This window comes from Trichechus manatus, unplaced genomic scaffold, assembly GCF_000243295.1.
Source record: "Trichechus manatus latirostris isolate Lorelei unplaced genomic scaffold, TriManLat1.0 scaffold00028, whole genome shotgun sequence".
Taxonomy (NCBI): Eukaryota; Metazoa; Chordata; class Mammalia; order Sirenia; family Trichechidae; genus Trichechus; species Trichechus manatus.
The window spans coordinates 2,302,364-2,319,947 of record NW_004443964.1 but is presented as its reverse complement, the minus strand read 5'-3'; the positions used below and the strand labels follow the sequence as shown (position 1 = coordinate 2,319,947).

The window sequence follows — 17,584 nt, the reverse complement described above, 5'->3', positions numbered from 1 at the left end:
TTGCCAGCTCTGTATCCCTCATCGTCCTACGTTGTTACTTTACCAAATGGAAGAGAGTGAAGTTCTTACTGTTTTTGATTTGCTACTCTCCAATCTGAAACCCAAATACTGGCTAGTGGCCCCCTCTCCATATAAACCTAGAGTCAGAAACCAATCTGCCGGTAGACCAGATCTCGTCACCTCCCGCCTGCACTTCCCAAAGCTCTGCAGTATCGGTGGGCGAAGGTCCCTGCCGTCCGCTGCTCAGAGCCAGCTAGGTCCCTGTGCATTCTGGTCCCGACCTTCGCGACCAGCCCCTGAATGCCGTGATCTCCGGCCGGCACGCTGTCCTGCGTCTCTGAGCAGCAGTTATTGTGGAAGCTGAGGATGATGGTGGGTGGAGCTTTTTTGTTTATAATTAAGTTTTTATTTTAGAGTAGTTTTAGTTTTATAGAGAAGTTGCAAGACTATTACAGAGTTCTCGTACACCCCTACCCAGTTCCCCCAAATGTTCACAGTAGTGTGGTACACTAGTCACAGCTAGGGAACCAGTATTAACAAACGGTTATTAGCTCAAGTCCATGCTTCGCTCTGATTTCCTGAGTTTTCACCTCATGTCCTCCTCCCCCAGGATCCCATCCAGGACACCACGTTCCACTCAGTCATCATGTCTCCTTGGGCTCCTCACCTGGCTGTGGCCATTTCTCAGACCTTCCTTGTTTTTGATAATGTTGATGATTTTGAAGAGTACTGGTTAGATATTTTGTGGAATGCCTCTGTCTTGGAATTTGTCTGATGTTTTTCTCACGGTTAGACTGCGGTTATGTGTTTTTCGTGGGGGAGACCACAGCAGTAAAGTGCCACTCTCATTTTATGGTATCCCATCAATGTGACATGTCACCGTGGATGTTGACCTTGATCACCTAGCTGGAGTGATGTTTGTTGGGTGTCTCCCTGTGGAGTCACCCCTCCGCCTTCCATACCGTCCTCTTTGGAAGAAGATCACTGTGCACAGCCCACACGGAAGAGCTGGGGAGTTAGGCTCCACCTCCTTGAAGGCAGAGTAGCTACATTAAATTAATTCTGAATTGTTTGGAATTCATCTGTGCAGGAGATTTGTCTTCCTCTCCCATTTATTTACATACATAATCATCGATTTCTGCCAGTCTGGACTCATGGATTTTTTATTTTACACTCTTGGTTATAATTCAACGATACGGTACTGATTTTGTTGCTAGAGTTGTGGCTAGCCATGGCGATTGGGAGCTCTTTCAGGCGGCGCGTGTCCCCTTGACATGCCCCTGTTGCTGTGTTTGGGTTTGGCACACTTCCTTACTCTCTGGCACTCAAGATGGCGGAGGGAGCTTTTGCCGATGTCTCCTTGAATGTCCGTATTCCAGCCCTGTGGGATGTGCTAAAACAGTTTTTTGTAATACTTGTTCTAAAATTACTTGTAGAATCCACGGTACAGTCCTTCGAATAATTTGAACGTCGTTGTTGTTGGGCTAAGAGGGGCGTAGATAACACCTAACGTGAAAACTAAAGAGAAAACCGTGTAAGCACGTTGCTTAGAAAGACAGAGGTCCCTGTCAGAGCAACAGCTGATCAAGGTGAATTTGTTGCTTCTGCGAAGTGGGACTCGGGTGCTGGTGACTTCATAAAGGAAGTGTATGTAGGTAACTTTGAGTTTACAGGAAGCCCACAGGAAGGCTGTGATTAAGAGAGAGAGGCTGGATACACAAGAGCATGAAGGGATAAAAGTTGAAGTTTCTGAGAAAGTGGACCGAGCTGGAATCCAGAACACCGAGTGGAAGCATTGGTCTCTGTTAGGAGGAGGGTTAGATCAAAGCTAACTACAGGAGTATTCCACCTGTCCAGATAGCCTGACTCACCCTTAGAAAGAGCGCTTTCTGGTTTAAAATCAGAGCATCTCATTGAAAAAGGTGTCTCACAGCCACGCTCGGTGTGGCCTGTGGACCCTGGGGGTCTCCAGGAGCCCTTCAGAGACCTACGAGGTCAGAACTGTTTTTATAATAATACGAAGATGTTTGCCTGTTTCCGTGTGTCAGCACCCCCACTGAGGGTGCCGAAGCAACGGTGGGTAAAACTGCAGGTGTCCCGGTGTGGATCTAGGCATCGATGGCAGTAAAAAAAACCCAAAACAACAAAGCTCCAGTTTCCTTAAGAGTGTCCTTGAGAAAGCAGTCAAACTTGCTCATTATACTAAACCTCAGCCGCAGAGTGCCCGTCTTTCTCAGCGTTCTGAGCGAAGCACTGGGACATCTGCGTGCAGCTGCCCGTGTCGCCGAAGTGCGCTGGGTGTGGTGAGGAACAGCACCTAGATGACCGACTGGTGGTGAACTGAGGCCGCCTTTGTCACAGAGCACCGTTTGTACCTGCGGGAACCACAGCCAGACCGTGGGGAGAACGGCAGGCGTTACCTGGAAAATGAACAGAGTGAGCCTGTCACTTTGAGGGAAACACTGTTTGTTGCCAGCGGTAAAAATGGAGATTTCAGATGAAAATTAGAATTTCAAAACCTTGTATCTGCCACTCTGAGCTTGACAGCTTCCCAGTATTTACAGACTTTTTTGAGGAGACTGTAATGATATTAATGAGTATGGAATTTTTTTTGTGCTGTTATAGAATGATGTATGGAAGATCCACATAGGTCAGTGAACCAATATTTTCCAAATGCCCAATGCCAGATGGTACACAATCATCTGTGGGTGAGTTATTCCAAATGCTGGTTGGACCAACGGGTTGCAGTGTAATAGAGCACCACAGTGTGGTGTACAGTTTCATATTCCACGGTGCAGTGACCAATTATCCTGGAAGAAACAACCACTTGTCGAGTTTTGGTGTAGTATCAACGATGACTATCTGTTGCCATCCAGTCAGTTCTGACTCATGGAGACCCCGTGTGTGACGGAGTAGAACTGAGCTCCATAGGATTTTCTTGGCTGTAAACTTTGTGGAAGCAGATTGCCAGACCTTTCTTCCACAATGCCTTTGGGTGGCTTTGAACTGCCAGTTTATAGGTTAGTAACCAAAAACCAAACCCACTGCCATCGAGTTGATTCCAACTTATAGTGACCCTATAGGACAGAGTACAGCTGCCCCATAGGGTTTCCAAGGAGCTGCTGGTGGATTTGAACTTCCGACCTTTCGGTCAGCAGATGAGCTCTGAACCACTGCGCCACCAGGGCGTGGTAGTCACCACCAGGTTAGTAGTCAGGTGCAAATCGTAATAGCTATGATTATATGAAAACCAAAAAAAAAAAAACCCAAACCTGTAGCCATCAAGTTGATTCCAACTCGTAGCGACCCTATAGGACAGAACAGAACTGCCCCATAGAGTTTCCAAGGAGCGGCTGGTGGATTCGAACTGCCGACTTTTTGGTTAGCAGCCGAGCTTTTAACCGCTGCGCCACTATGGCTTCATGATTATATGAAAAAAGCTATTAAAATTCTCTTCTTTTTTCTAATGCTACATCTTTGTGAGGCTGGATTTTCTTTCTATACATCAACCAGAACAATGTATCACAACAGACTGAGATCTGAGAAGCAGATATGAGAATCCATCTGTCTTCTGTTAAGCCAGATAGTAAACAGAAAAATATAAAACAATGCTATTCTTCTGAATTTAAAAAAAGTTATTTTTTTTTGTAACAAATTTTATGTTAACATATAATGAGTTTTTAAATGAATGAATAAAGAAATATTTAAAAAATTGTCTCAGTTTCTAGTATGGTAAATACCGAGAGATACAATCACATAAACAAAAGCTCTTTGCAGTCCTCAGTGACGGGCATAGAGGGGTCCTGAGACCAACAGAATGTGAGAACAGCTGGTCTAGAGTCATTTGCTCTACAGGCTACTCCTGAAATAAATGAGTGAACCATGAACACATATGTACCTTGGTAACACGGATTTTTTTTTTGTCTGAGACTGTGGAAGAAAATTATTTCAAATGTATCATTTCATCGTCCTGCGTATCTTCCCCTGCGCCTCTGTACGCCAGAGCCGTGGTTTGAACACAGGGAGAGGATCGTATTGTTTCCCTGCAGAGCTCCGTGTGCACAGCATCTGTGAGAGAGGACAGCCCCCAGGCCTTTTCACACGAAGCTTGAATAGGAGCAAGGAATCAGATTGTAACAGTGGAACAGAGCTGCAGTTACTGAGATACAAAGCTACATGAATGGAAGAAAAACAATCGCTGTATCAGTGGTTTTAATAAAACCGGTTCTCCCGGGCAAGGTGAACAGTTGTGGGCATTTTAACCGTGTTAGGACGCATTAGCAGTCCATAAATCTGGTTATGCACAGATAAACCTCAGGCCCTGCCATGTGGTCTTCAGTCAAAGGTGACTCTGGAGTGAATTATATAAGGGGAAACTGGGGGGTGGGGGGTGGGAAGAGGTTTAGCAGAGGAGGAAATGCATATACTAAGAACTTTCTCCTTTTCATTACTTCTCAGATCCTCTGTCAATGGGTCCTCAGAAAGCTCTGGAAACCATTGGTGCAAATTTACAGAAGCAGTATGAGAACTGGCAGCCGAGGGTAAGCTTCCTTTATCTGCTTTTCCCTTTCTTTCTCACAGGGAAGTGTGAATCTCTTGATTGAAGCATAGGTGCTCACCTCCTTTTATTGCGGGCCTGTGCCCCTGCCCCTGTCACATGCCCCCGGGTTTCACCGAGGTGTCTGTTAGCACACCGCGGAGCTTCCCGGGCTGGGTAGTCTGTTGGTTATTTTGTTCAAGTTTTCCCCCAAAATCTTCAGAAAAAAGAAAAGTACTTTTCCTGTTACTCTTAAGTCCTAGTCTTTGTTTTGGTCAGGAAATGTTATTTTCAATAACTTTTCTGCAACTTCAGCTGGCTAGAGCTGTTCCTCCTGTCTTCTGTTTTCAAACAGTTAAGGAAAAAAAGAACCCGACATTGAAAAGATGACACCTATTATATGCTTTCTCTTTGATTCAAAGGTGAGGATTTTTGAGGGAGCCAGTTACCAATTACTGGGCTTCTACACTCGTGCTGCTTATATATTTTCAGTTTTTCATAAACAAAAGTGGCCTGGAATATAACTGTGTCACGTTGCATTTAAGATCTTAAGTGATTTGTAAACCACCCAAAGACATACTTCCTATAGCCTTACTCGTTGGCTGGCTTGGGGATTTAATAGAAAATCCGCATGTTGGGCATTTGTGGAGGCGCCCACCCACCCACGTCTGTGTGACGCTCTGTGGACTGGCCTCTACGTGATGCAGAAGGCCGGCCCCTCTGAGTTTCACTCTTCTTTAGAGATCTGAGTCTCAGGGGAGCAAATGATGCACAGAACCCCGTGCGGATAGTTGATCCACACGATGTGGAATTTAGGAGTTCTTTGTACATGATTTATATCCCAGGCGGAAGAGTCAGAACTGAATTGGTGCCTGCCTTTCACAGTGCCCTAGGTGATTTCTGTTCTTCATAGTTAGTTATGTGGTGGCTGATGGTTATGGCACATCTCTGTGTCTCAGGGTGTATCTTTGTGCTTTGCATGCCCAGCTTGTCAAATCAATAATAACGGACTTTTACTCTTCGAAGGGCACGCTTCCTAAGTGGTTGTTTTGATGTGTGCCTGAAGACTGCTTTTTCCTCCATCAAACGTGTTTCCTCTCGATGGTTTTCTTGAGAGTGCGGTGTGTTTGTTGGGTGTTGGATGAGAAGCAGAGAGATATTTTGATGGTGTGATGTTGTCATCAGGTACTGTTGATTCAGTTCCGACTCATAGTGACCCTACGTACAACAGAACAAAACACTGCCCGGTCCTGCGCCACAATCGTTGCTATGTTTGAGCCCATTGTTGCAGCCACTGTGACAGTCCATCTCATTTGAGGGTCCTCCTCTTTTTTGCTGACCCTCACTTTACCAAGCATGATGTCCTTCTCCAGGGACTGGTCCCTCCTGATAACATGTCCAAAGTAAGTAAGATGAAGTCCCGCCATCCTCGCTTCTAAGGAGCATTCTGGCTGTACTTCTTCCAAGACAGATCTGTTCATTCTTCTGGCTGTCCAGGGTATATTCAGTATTCTTCGCCAACACCATAATTCAAGGGCATCAATTCTTTTTCAGTCTTCCTTATTCGGTGTCCCATGTTCACATGCATATGAGGCGACTGAAAACCCCATGGCTTGAGTCATGTGCACCTTAGTCCTTAAAGTGACATCTTAGCTTTTCACCACTTTAAAGAGGTCTTTTGTAGCAGAATTCCAGTGCAATAGGTCGTTTTTGGTCTTGACTGCTGCTTCCATGGGCGTTGATTGTGGATCCAAGTAAAATGAAATCATTGACAACTTCAGTCTTTTCTCCGTTTATCATGATGTTGCTTATTGGTCCAGTTGTGAAGATTTTTGTTTTCTTTATGTTGAAGTGTAATCCATACTGAAGGCTGTGGTCTTCGATCTTCATCAGTAAGTGCTTCAAGTCCTCTTTGCTTTCAGTAAGCAAGGTTGTGTCATCTGCGTAACGCAGGTTGTTAATGAGTCTTCCTCCGATCCAGATGCTGTGTTCTTCATCTAGTCCAGCTTCTCGGATTATTTGCTCAGCATACAGATTTAATCAGTGTGGTGACAGGACACAGCCCTCATGCACACCTTTTCTGATGTGTGTATTTGATGGTGTAATGCTCTAAAAATTGTTGAGATAGCTAGTGTTACCAGTGGAAAACTGTTTCTTTGAGAACTTTCAAGGTACTTTCGAGGTACTCCAGAATCTCAGTGGGGCTGGACAGGCACTTCTGTGAGAGCAGCAAAGGGCAGGCTTTCAGCCCGCGCTGTGCAAACACTCTCCGGAAGGCCAGAAGACATGGCGCTGTTGGTCTCTAGGAGGTTGACAGCCAGTGGTATTTCAGTTTAAAGGAATGCCTTTAAGACTCAGATGCTTCTGGCATTCTCGTGGGTTTGACATCATGTTTTTGCCTTTTGCTGGCTACATTTGTTTAAAAAAGGATACGACCAGTTAAAATCAGATCTACCAATTGTGTTCTTTGTAGAATGAGTCTTTGCTGTTTTAATTACCTTCTTCCTTTTAAAAGAGTATTACACAAGAAAACACAGTCCTTCAGAATACCTCCGTGTAATGTTGTTCCATTTGATATGATTTTTTTTTTGGAATGCTAAGAGTTGATTTACTGCTAACCTTATTATTAGTTTAGGTTGGTGGATATCAGCTAGTTCATGCTAGCTGGCAGGAAATGAAATCTTCTAAAGTAGGATCTAAATTTCTGCCTAAGAACAAGCCTCCATGGCATCTGGAAGAGGCATTAGGATGTCAGGCAGGCAACACTGACATACAGGTAGGTGACTGCAGATACAAAGATGAAGTGTAGAATCACACATAGGTTGAAGAAGTTACCTTCCCATGATCACGGAAGGCTGCCCTAAGGTAGCGAGCAGAGGCACAAACTGGTGCCGTCCCGGGAGAGACAGTCTTTAGCCTGGATCACTTGTTCAAGTTGGTAGAATTTTTTTTTTAAACTTTTTAAAATTGTGCTGTAGGTGAAAGTTGGAGCTCTGGTGGCACAGTGGTTAAGAGCTCAGCTGCTAATCAAAAGGTCAGCAGTTTGAATCCACCAAGGTGCTCCTTGGAAATTCTTTGGGGGAATTCTACTAGAGGGTCACTATGAGTCAGAATCAACTCGACGGCAACGGGTTTTGGGTTTGGTTTAGGTGAAAGTTTACACAGCAAATTAATTTCTCATTCAGAAATTCCTAACACATTGTTTCCTGGCATTGGCTGCAATCCTGCATGTGTCAGCACTCTCCCCCTTACCCTTTCCACCCTGGGTTTCCCGGTTTCATTCATCCAGTTTTTCTGTCCCTTTCTGCCTCCTCGTCTTAGTTTTTGGGCAGATGTAGCCCATTTGATCTCGGGTACTTGATTGATCTAAGAAGCACATTCCTTACGTGTGTTACTGTTTGTTTTATAGGCGTGCCTAATCTTTGGCTGAAAGGTGAACTTCAGGAGTGACTTCAATTCAGAGTTAGAAGGGTGTCCAGGGGCTATAATCTTGGTGGTTTTTTTTTGGAAATTTGATCATTTGTTTTACATTTTTCTCCCGCTTTCCCTGGGACGCTCTGTTGTGGTCCCAGTCAGAGAGATCGGTAGTGGTAGGTGGGCACCATCTAGTTCCTCTTGTCTCAGGGTCTTGTGGGCTGTGGTTCACGTGGTCCATTAGTCCCTGGACTAATTGCTCTTTTGAGTCTTTAGTTTTTTTACTCTCCTTTGCTGGAAGGACTAGAAGAGACTGATAGTTGTATCTCTGATGACCACTTGCAAGCTTTTAAGACCCCAGATGCTACTCACCAAAATAGGATGTAGAACATTGTCTTTAAGAACTATGTTGTGCCATCAATTCGGTAGGATTTTAAGAACGGGTTTGCAAAATAATTTTCTGGACCAGAGGTAGTTGAGAGGACTGGGGAGGCAGAGAATGTCTCCAAACTCCAGGACACTTAGAAAAAGGCATTAGTGTCCCAGTGCGGGTGGGTTTCCATCTGCGTTGGTTAGAAAGTGGAGTCTGGAATAAGTATCAACTGTATCCTAGAGAGAAGCTATTCATGCAAACAGATGGGATCTTTTGCCTGCATTCAGGAAGCAGAACCACAACAATGAATACTTAATATTTTCTTTTCGAATGCCAAGAATTGAATGCCAAGAAATGCCGAGAATGCCAATGAATTGCATTCATTTTTAAGTGCGATAAAAATGTTTAAACATTTCCTACTACAAACCATTAGTGGGACTTGATGATTTCAGAAAAAGGTCGGTCGTGGCTGTTGTCCAAGACCTCTGACCACTCGCGGGTGTCAGATGTGCCGCAGGCCGTGTGACCTCTGACCACTCGCGGGTGTCAGATGTGCCGCAGGCCGTATGCGCTAACCATGACAGTCACATGCTTGGAGCACGCGGCACGTTCTCTGCTCCATCTCTTCACGTGGGTGGCAAGAGACAGTGAGGGAGGCCTGGCATCCCATAGTGGTGTGGCCAGACCTCCTGCTGCCTTCTGGAGTTTGCGCAAAACATGAGGCAGTTACCCAGCTCAGATGTTTGGTTGCAAGGTGCCTGCTCCTTTACTGTAAATTAGTGTTCTTTGAAACATTGCCGCGCTAAACACGTACCACTTTATTGCACTCTACAGGGCTCTTGAGTTTTCTCCAGTAATAAGGAGAGGTTGATGTGCCATCTGCAATAAAACAATGGGAGTGTTATTAAATTTCCCAGACCTTTGATGTAAATACCCGTAGATCTGGCTTTCGCTTTCCCTGTGTCTTTTATTGCAAGATCCACAAAGGTTGGGCAATTTGAAAGAAGGTCATTTTCATTAATGCTTGCTGAAATGGTGGCATGGCTCCACGCGGCATGGGCGTGCACAGACAAGGAATGCCTGTTGTCCTTAGAGCTGCTCCCCACCCTGATGTGTAGAAAGCTGACCACCGAACCCCAGTGGTGTGTAAGAACGGCGCCTTGGAGATTTGATGACTGCCTTGCTGGGCTAAAATGCCTATACCATTTCCTGCTTATGTTTCTAGCTTTAGCTGTTTAAGATTAAATATTTAAATATTTTGATAAAGGTAGTTTTGGTTGAAGGAGTTTAAAGAAACCAAGATGAATATATTTTCTTCTGAAGGCTACCAGACTCTATCTGGCCCATATTTCCTTGCCCGACTGATTGAGCCCTTTTCTAAATAATGTATCTGTTTGCCACTGGTGAAATACTTCTTCTGATTAAATTTAAGATTTTGCCTTATTGCCTTATAGGTACATAAATTTGCATTCTGCAGGAGATTGAAGAAAAAAAATGCCAAGTGTTGTTGCAGCTGAAAATACTGTCATTAAATAAACCTCACTCATTTCATCATAAGTCTCAAATGGAAGTTTTATTGGGAGATGGGAGTAGGAGATTACAAGGCTGGGGTATGCAGCCCCAAATTTATCTTTTTAAGAGCTTTCTGACAAATTCGGAGCTCTGGGAATCGAGCACAGACATAATTTTGGAGTCAGAGCCAGTGAAAAAGCAAATGGGTGGAGTCTCAGTCTCTGTGTCGCTCTTTCCCCAAAACTCCAAAATCAGAAGCAAAATTCCACAGCACATGTCCTTGGAGTTAATTTTAGTTCTCCTTGGTGGCTTGAAAATAAATTACTATGGGGATATTTCTAATTTATTAAAGCAAAACCCCATTGCCGTCGAGTCAATTCTGACTCATAGCGACCCCAATTTATTAAAGTAGGTGAAGAAATTTGGCAAAACTTCCATTGTTAGCAGGTTCTGAAGCGACCCTATGACTGAATCCATTTTGACCAATGTGTGTGTCTAGGGAAACCCAAAAAAAACAAAACCTGTTGCCGTCGAGTCAATTCCGGCTCATAGCGACCCTATAGGACAGAGTAGAACCGCCCCATAGGGTTTCCAAGGAGCAGCTGGTGGATTCCAACTGCCAACCTTTTGGTTAGCAGCCGAACTCCTAACCACTGCACCACCAGTGTCTAGGAAAGGGGACAGAAACTGCTCTTCAGTTATTAATGCACTTGGCTGTGACATCTCATTATCAGCCCACCCAAGTTCGTGAGCTATGAAGGTGGCCGGGCCTCTCCAGCTGCAGTGTCATCCACAGGAAGTGGAATTGTAAATAGGAATCACCTTTGAGATGATGGACAGTTCTTAATTAACCTCCATGTGCTAGTTCTTAGTTATCCACACACAGCTGTGTTTTGTGGATTAGATTTAGCAAAGGTTAAACTTCGGTCTTGAGTTCATCATGTTCTCAGATCTGTCACAGTTGACGTGTGGTCAAGGAATGAAAGCTGGTTTTAATGTCAGATAAACAAGTTTTTCTGCGCTTCGTGCTGAGCAGAGTATACTTAGGGAGAGAAATCTATCTCAGAACAAACGAAAACTCCCCCAACCTGTTCCATCTGCCATCGCTGCCGTGGAGTTGATTCTGACTCATAGCCACCCTATAGAGCAGAGTAGAACTGCCCTGTAGGGTTTCCAAGGAGCAGCCGGTGGGTTTGAACTGCCGACCTTTTGATGAGCAGCCGAGCTCCTAACCACTGTGCCACCAGGGCTCCGAATGGAAATAGTTGTTGCATTTTCTCGTAAGTGACGATCATCTTTCCCGTTGGTGTCGATGATGAAGTTGTTTGCGTGTGTTTGTGGTGATCCTTTGAATGAAGTGAAGCTGACGGTTCTTCCTCACGGTGGGAGGAGAGAGTCTGGGGTGGTTGAGAAGGAAGATGAAGGTCAGTTCCTTGAGCATTTAAGGCATGGCCTTCGGTTTTCAGCCACAGGTGTCTGCAGCCCCCGGGCTTTATGTGGATGCTCAGTGTTTCAAGTGGGTCTGTAGTTGGGATGTTTGCAATTCAGGCTTCCGCCCCTCTTCCTCTGAAGTCCTGGAATGGGGCTGATGACCTGACCCAGTCTCCTCTAGGGCGGATCACGTGGACACACCCGACAGACTGTTACACATTTGTTGTTAGTTGCTGTCCAGTGGATTCCGACTATTAAACTGTGAAGCTATTAGGTACTGGGGAACGAGCTACCTCAGCTCAGGTTGCGGGGCTGAACACTGGCGTATGCTGCGTTGGTGGTTAACTGGGTGCTGCCAGACTCCTTCTATTCTTCCCTTGGGCTGGTGGTAGGCTCTGTGACTCCCAGGCTGTGGACAGGTGCCCCTGCTTTGGGGGGCATTCGGGGCATAGCAGCTGGAATTAGTACAGATGGCCCTCCTTACCTGCCCCCCCTCAAAGCCTAGGAATGCAGTTTATACAGGGATGCAGTAAAGGCCTGTAGGTAAGGGGCTCTGCCTTTTCTTAGGATTTTCAGAGTCACAAGGGGCTAATCAAGGACGAAGCTAAGCCTGTCTTAGAGCTCTGTTGTATAGCTGGCGGAGCTCCGAAGATCCTTGTTGACTGGACTAGTGCGATTGTTTTCTGATGCGACGCCTGCTTCGGGCAGCCCACGATGACATTGGTGCCATGTTTCCTTTGCGGTGCATCTGCTGAAGATGGCCCTGTAACTGAGTCGGGCGTCATCGCCTGACGGGCCGTCCTCACGTCACCGTCTGTGGGTGCCTGTTCCCCTGTCCCGTCCTCCCTCTCGCTCCCCCTGCCTGGGTCTCCTTTTCTTTGGACCCTGAGGCTGAGCTTAGTCCGCTGTGTTCGTGTTTTTGTGACAGACTGCGAAGGAGGACCCACAGCCAATGTGAAATGGTGGACGGACGGCTTATGGTGGTGGGTGGCCCAGTGTCTGGTTGAGCATGTCGCATCACGCATCATTAAATTTGTGTGACATTGTAGAAAATACCTTCTGGTCATCTTGGGGTTAACTCTTGTGTTTTGACAATTTCACTTGACTGCTTACTGCCCAGAATGGTAAGAATCATGCCTGTGACACGTGTTTTATTTACCTTTTTGCTTTGGCCTGTGTGATCTCTCTGCCGTCACGCGGAACAGCCTAGGGACATGACCCGTAAATTCTTTTAGAAGCACACCGCATTTAAAAGGAAGAAGAAGAAAGAAAAATCAACCCGTCTGGGAAGACAGCCTGCTGTGGGACTAGAACTTTTTAGGGCTACCAGTCCATTAGGCCTGGCCTGGGAGGGGAAATGGACTTCTGTCCTAGTGTTGGACTCTTGCTCTCTGAGGCAGCGGGGATGGGGTCCTGGGGGAGCCCACTTAACGACTGAAGCTCCCGGCGGTTTGAATGGGGCACCGACCCTGCGCAGTCAGTGGATTTCAGGGTGGTTTCTGACAGTTTCATCCCTGCTCAGGAAGAGCTGCTTTAATTGAGTCCCGCCCACTTCTGCCTCCCATGAAGACACTCTTCTCATGGACCGTGCTCTCGTTTGGCTGGTGACTCCTCTGACAAGTCATCCCTCGCCCTTGCTGTGCAAAGTGCTCCCTGCAGGTGTGCCCATCTTACTGTATGGGAAGAGTCATCTCGGGGACGGAGAGGTTTCCTTCCTACCATTGTACTGGATCTTGGGGTGGGGGGGGTAGTATCTTGGTAACCGTGGAAAGAACATGGACTTCTTGAAGTTTGTTTTTGCCTCTTCCTAGAAGTGTAACCTCGACAAGTTACCACTTATCCGTTGAAGGTTTGTAAGTGTCAATGGAGGGTAGGTGGGAAGATGAAATGATGTAGAGTATTTGCACCATGGGGTGGGTGGTGGGCGGTCAGCAGGTCCTTACTTCCTTTCTTTCTGTGTCTGTGGAGATGGCGAAGGCTGCACGGAGACACTCACAGATCATTCTGCTCATGAGTTCTGCTTTCCAGCCCTACTTGATCTCCAGTTTCATCCTTCTTGTCTGGATACCTCCATTCCCAGCTCTCCTCTATTACTGGATCTTCTTGAGTACGAGAAATATTTTTAGAGACAAATAAGGGCTTACCTCTGTCCTCATGGCCTTAGATGGAGTTTGACAAGCCTCTCAACGGGGTCCTCTCTCATCTGCATGTTCCTTTTAACCAGACGTGATCTCTGCGTGTGACAAACTGCACCTGAGGGCCAAGCGCTGTCAGTTTGAGGTTGAAAACTGCAGCTCAGATGTCTGGTGCTCCAGCTGTCACGTGCAGTGCTGGTGCCCACATTAACCTGGAGGCCCGTGGTACAGAGCGATGTGGGACAGCCAGGGCCAGTGCTGGGCATGGAGATGAAGATGCTAAGCAAGCGCTGGTCTGAAGTCAGAAAGATGTGATGCATTGAAGAACGGAGTGCTAAATTTGGAGATGGCGGTGAGAGCCCCCCATATGCTCACCGAATGCCTGGGAAGAGTTGTGCGATTATATTCCAGCCAGACGAGAGAGTCCTGATCAAGGGGGAAATAGTCAATAATGGATTAAAGGGGGAGGACCACCTTAAAGGTTTCAGTTGTAGTTGATTTCTTTTTCCAGGGGAAACCATATGTTATAGAGGTATTTGTGAACTTGGAGGCTTTCAGAGGCTTCACAACACCTCCTTCCTTAATGTCAAGGATTTACTTGTGATACATATGGAGGTTTTTTTTTTTTTTTCAATTGAGATAAAATTCACATAACAAAATTCACTTTTTAAACCATTTTAAAGAGTACAGTTCATTGGTTTTTAGTATATTCACAGTGTTGTGCAACCATCACTGCTATCTAATTCCAGAAGTTGCCTATCACCCCAAAAAGGAACTCTGTACCCATCAGCAGCCCTTCCCATTCCCCCTCTCCCCAGCTCTGGCGGCCGAGAGTCTGCTTTCTGTCTCTGTGGAGCTGGCCCGTTGTGGACGTTTCGTGGAGGTGAAACCACACGCCCCGTGGTCTACTCTGTCTTCTTTCCAGTTGGGTTTATCTACTTCTTGGATATTGTGAATAATGATGCTGTGAACATTCCTGTAAAAGTTTTCATGTGAACATACGTTTGCAGTTCTCTTGGGTATATACCTAGGAGTGGAATTGCTGGGTCATGCGGTAATTCTGTGTTTAACTTTTTGAGGAACTGCCAAACGGTTTTCCACAGTGACTGCACCATTTTACATTCCTACCTGCAGCAGGTGAGAGTTCCAGTTCTCTCGGCATCCTCAGCAACACTTGTTACTGTCTGTTACTTGCTCACTCACTCGTTTATCGTAGCCATCCTAGTGGGTGTGGACTGGTATCTCCCTGTGCTTTTATTTGCGTTTCCCTAGTGACTAACAACGTGGAGCATCTTTTCGTGTGGTTATTGGCCATTTGTGTATCTTCTTTGGGGAAATGTCTATTTAAATCTTCTGCCCATTTTTAAATTGGGTTATTATTATTATTTTTTATTGTCGAGTTGTAAGTGTTCATAATGGAGACTTTTTGACTAAGCCCTGTTTTTTTGTGAGAACTTACGTCATTTCAAATAACGTATGTGGTGTTGGCTGAGATCCTCATAATATTTAATATTTAAAATATCCCTTGGCCTTTTAGATTTGTTACATTTGTAAAATTATCAGTAAAACATTCTATTACAAAATTGATACAGATACTGTTTTTATATGTGTTCCATATGCTTCTTTGGAGTTTTTGGTTTCAAAGAGCTGTAGTCCACTCAACCTGGAATTTGTAAGATGAGAACTCTCCCTCCAGGGCTGATACATTCAGAGCAGTGGGGGAGCTGGACTCCAGGCAAATCCAGGTTCCAGGCTGGAGGACCAGGTGGACAGGGTCCAGGGTGGCAGGCTGTGGTGAATCTCTGCCCCGGTGCTGCCACCACCCTGCGTGTGCCCCTTCCTCCCTCCCTCTCCTGTCCCCTCCCCCCCCCCCCCCGAGTTTATTCTTGCTTTACTCTGAAGACCTTTTCTAGGCCTCTTAATGCATCGTGATGACTTGGCATTTCTTTTCCAATGTATTGATCTATGGGACAGATATTCCCTGACTGCCTACTCTGTGTGAGGCCAGCTTGGGCCCAGGGTCTCCACCTGAACCAGACTGCACAGCCTGCTCTTGCTGTCACGGAGCTGACGCCCCGGTGTCTTACTCCGTTCGTGGAGGAGAGGAGAGGGGGAGGGGAGGGAGAGGGGGAGGGGCAGACCGCACAGCCTGCTCTTGGCCGTCGTGGAGCTGATGCCTCGGCTGTCTTACTCCGTTTGTGGTCTTTATAGTTCTGTCTTGCCATGAATCCCCACGGTTTAACGCTAACTCGCGACTTTTCCTCTCCGTATTTCTTCAGCTCCCTTTCCCCTACATTGTTTTCTTAGAATTTCCAGATTAAATTCCCCAAAGAGAAACTATGAGTGGTCCAGTTCACGTTTTCCTCCGCCATCTTTACGCAGCTGGCTAGTCTGTGGGCTGATTATGCGGGAGTTAGGGTCCCACCCCTGTAACCCGCTGTGATCAGCTGTGACCAGAGGGTTGGAGGATGGGATTTAAAGTGTGTGGTAGAATCTTGAGGATTATAAACTACTTGTACCAACGCCATCACGGAAATTTTTCTTGTAAACGGCTGTGTGTGCAGCAGGTTCCTTGAAGGACATGTTTGATGACGCTGGGCAATCGTAGTCTTAAAGTAAATCCACCCTCATATAGGATTTTTAGTTATAAGTTTTTATATGATGAAAAATCTTAACCCAATTTAAATAAAACCCAAGGAGACAGCACAGATACACAAACTCAGAATTTATCAAGGAAGAATAATACCTCCAGATTCGGAGGAACTCAGAAGTGTCATCAAGGGGTGCTTGGCAGTACTTGGCACATAAACTGGAAAGTCTGTATGAGGTGGGTAATTTTCTAGGAAAATGTAAATCTCCATAACCTCAGAAAAGACAGAAAATCCAAATAAATCATCCAACACAGAAGACATTGAGAGTGTTATCAAAGCAGTCTCCTCTCTCTGTCCAGAAAACGTCAGCCTTTCAAGGACCACAGAATTCTAAGGCCATTTAACTTCTATTACGGAAAGGTACCCAAAATATAGTGTTTAAAAAGCAAGGTAAAACAGATGTATTCCGCAATCTCAGTGTATGCACACGTGCGTTATAGAAATTCAGCCATTCCTGCTGGTCAAGTTCCTGTGTGTAGGTGTATGTGTGATCTCTGTGCATGTGTACAGATAGGTAGATGATCGACCGATCGATCGCTCACCATTCCACTCTCTCAGATGCCCTGGAGTGAGCGTGGGGTGGGGGACATAAGCCCAGGACCTCCGGGCTGTTCTCAGTGCCCACCTGCCCTGGTATCTTCCTGTGCTGATTATTCTAGTACTGACAGAGGTATATTGTGTCAGAATACCTTTTGTATCTTCTGTACTGACTTTGGAACCTGACCTCCAAGTAAAATGGGGTTCTACTGTAGTGTGGCCCCACTAGTTTTAGGGCAGGAGGAGAGTCCCATGACCTTGTAGGTATATAGATGATCCCATAGATGATGCACAACACGTTTGTCCTGCTAACGTTGGGGGAGATGCAGGAGCCGACTTTTATTCTTTATCCTAAATCCTTCCACACACCTTGCATTTGAAAATCATCATTATTACCTTAATTGTAGACAACTGGGTCTAAAGGCCCATCCAGTCTGTGTCACCTCGGAACAGGAAGGGGATTGTGAGGCAGAAGGAGCCATTGTGACTTTTTGCTTCAGGGTTCTGAAGCTATATATGGTTTGTTCTGCCACCTTTCTCCGTCTGCATTTCTCGAGCACGTGTGTGACATGAGGAGCTAGGAAGGATTTTGCGTGGGGCCTTCCTTCGGTCACATTACGTCTCAGGGGCCAGCTTTCCTTACTCTCACACCGACAGGAAGTGGTAGCTGGTGTTTGCTTTTGAATCGTTTAGGGGATGGTCACGCCCCCTGTCGGGAAGACCAGTGTTGAGTTAGGCGGAGCAGTGGCAAGCACTGCCCAGTGGCAGTGGTGGGACTGGGCAGGGTGGTCTCTGCTCAGACTGCCCCTTCCATTTGATTTTGTTTATCAGCATAAAGCTTTTAAACAGCTACACTTTGGGTGTTCCACCCCAACAAGAACCACACTTTGGGTGTTCCACCCCAACAAGAACCACACTTTGGGTGTTCCGCCCCAACAAGAACCACACTTTGGGTGTTCCGCCCCAACAAGAACCACACTTTGGGTGTTCCGCC

At 46.0% G+C, this 17,584-nt stretch overlaps 1 protein-coding gene across 1 annotated transcript in view; it reads left to right on the top strand.

Moving 5' to 3' along the window:
• The window catches only part of RPTOR (regulatory associated protein of MTOR complex 1), a 425,613-nt gene that overhangs the window by 93,432 nt on the left and 314,597 nt on the right, over positions 1 to 17,584 (top strand). The window contains 1 exon segment of the mRNA XM_023729162.1: positions 4,459 to 4,541. Coding sequence (XP_023584930.1) covers positions 4,459 to 4,541 — 83 coding nt within the window.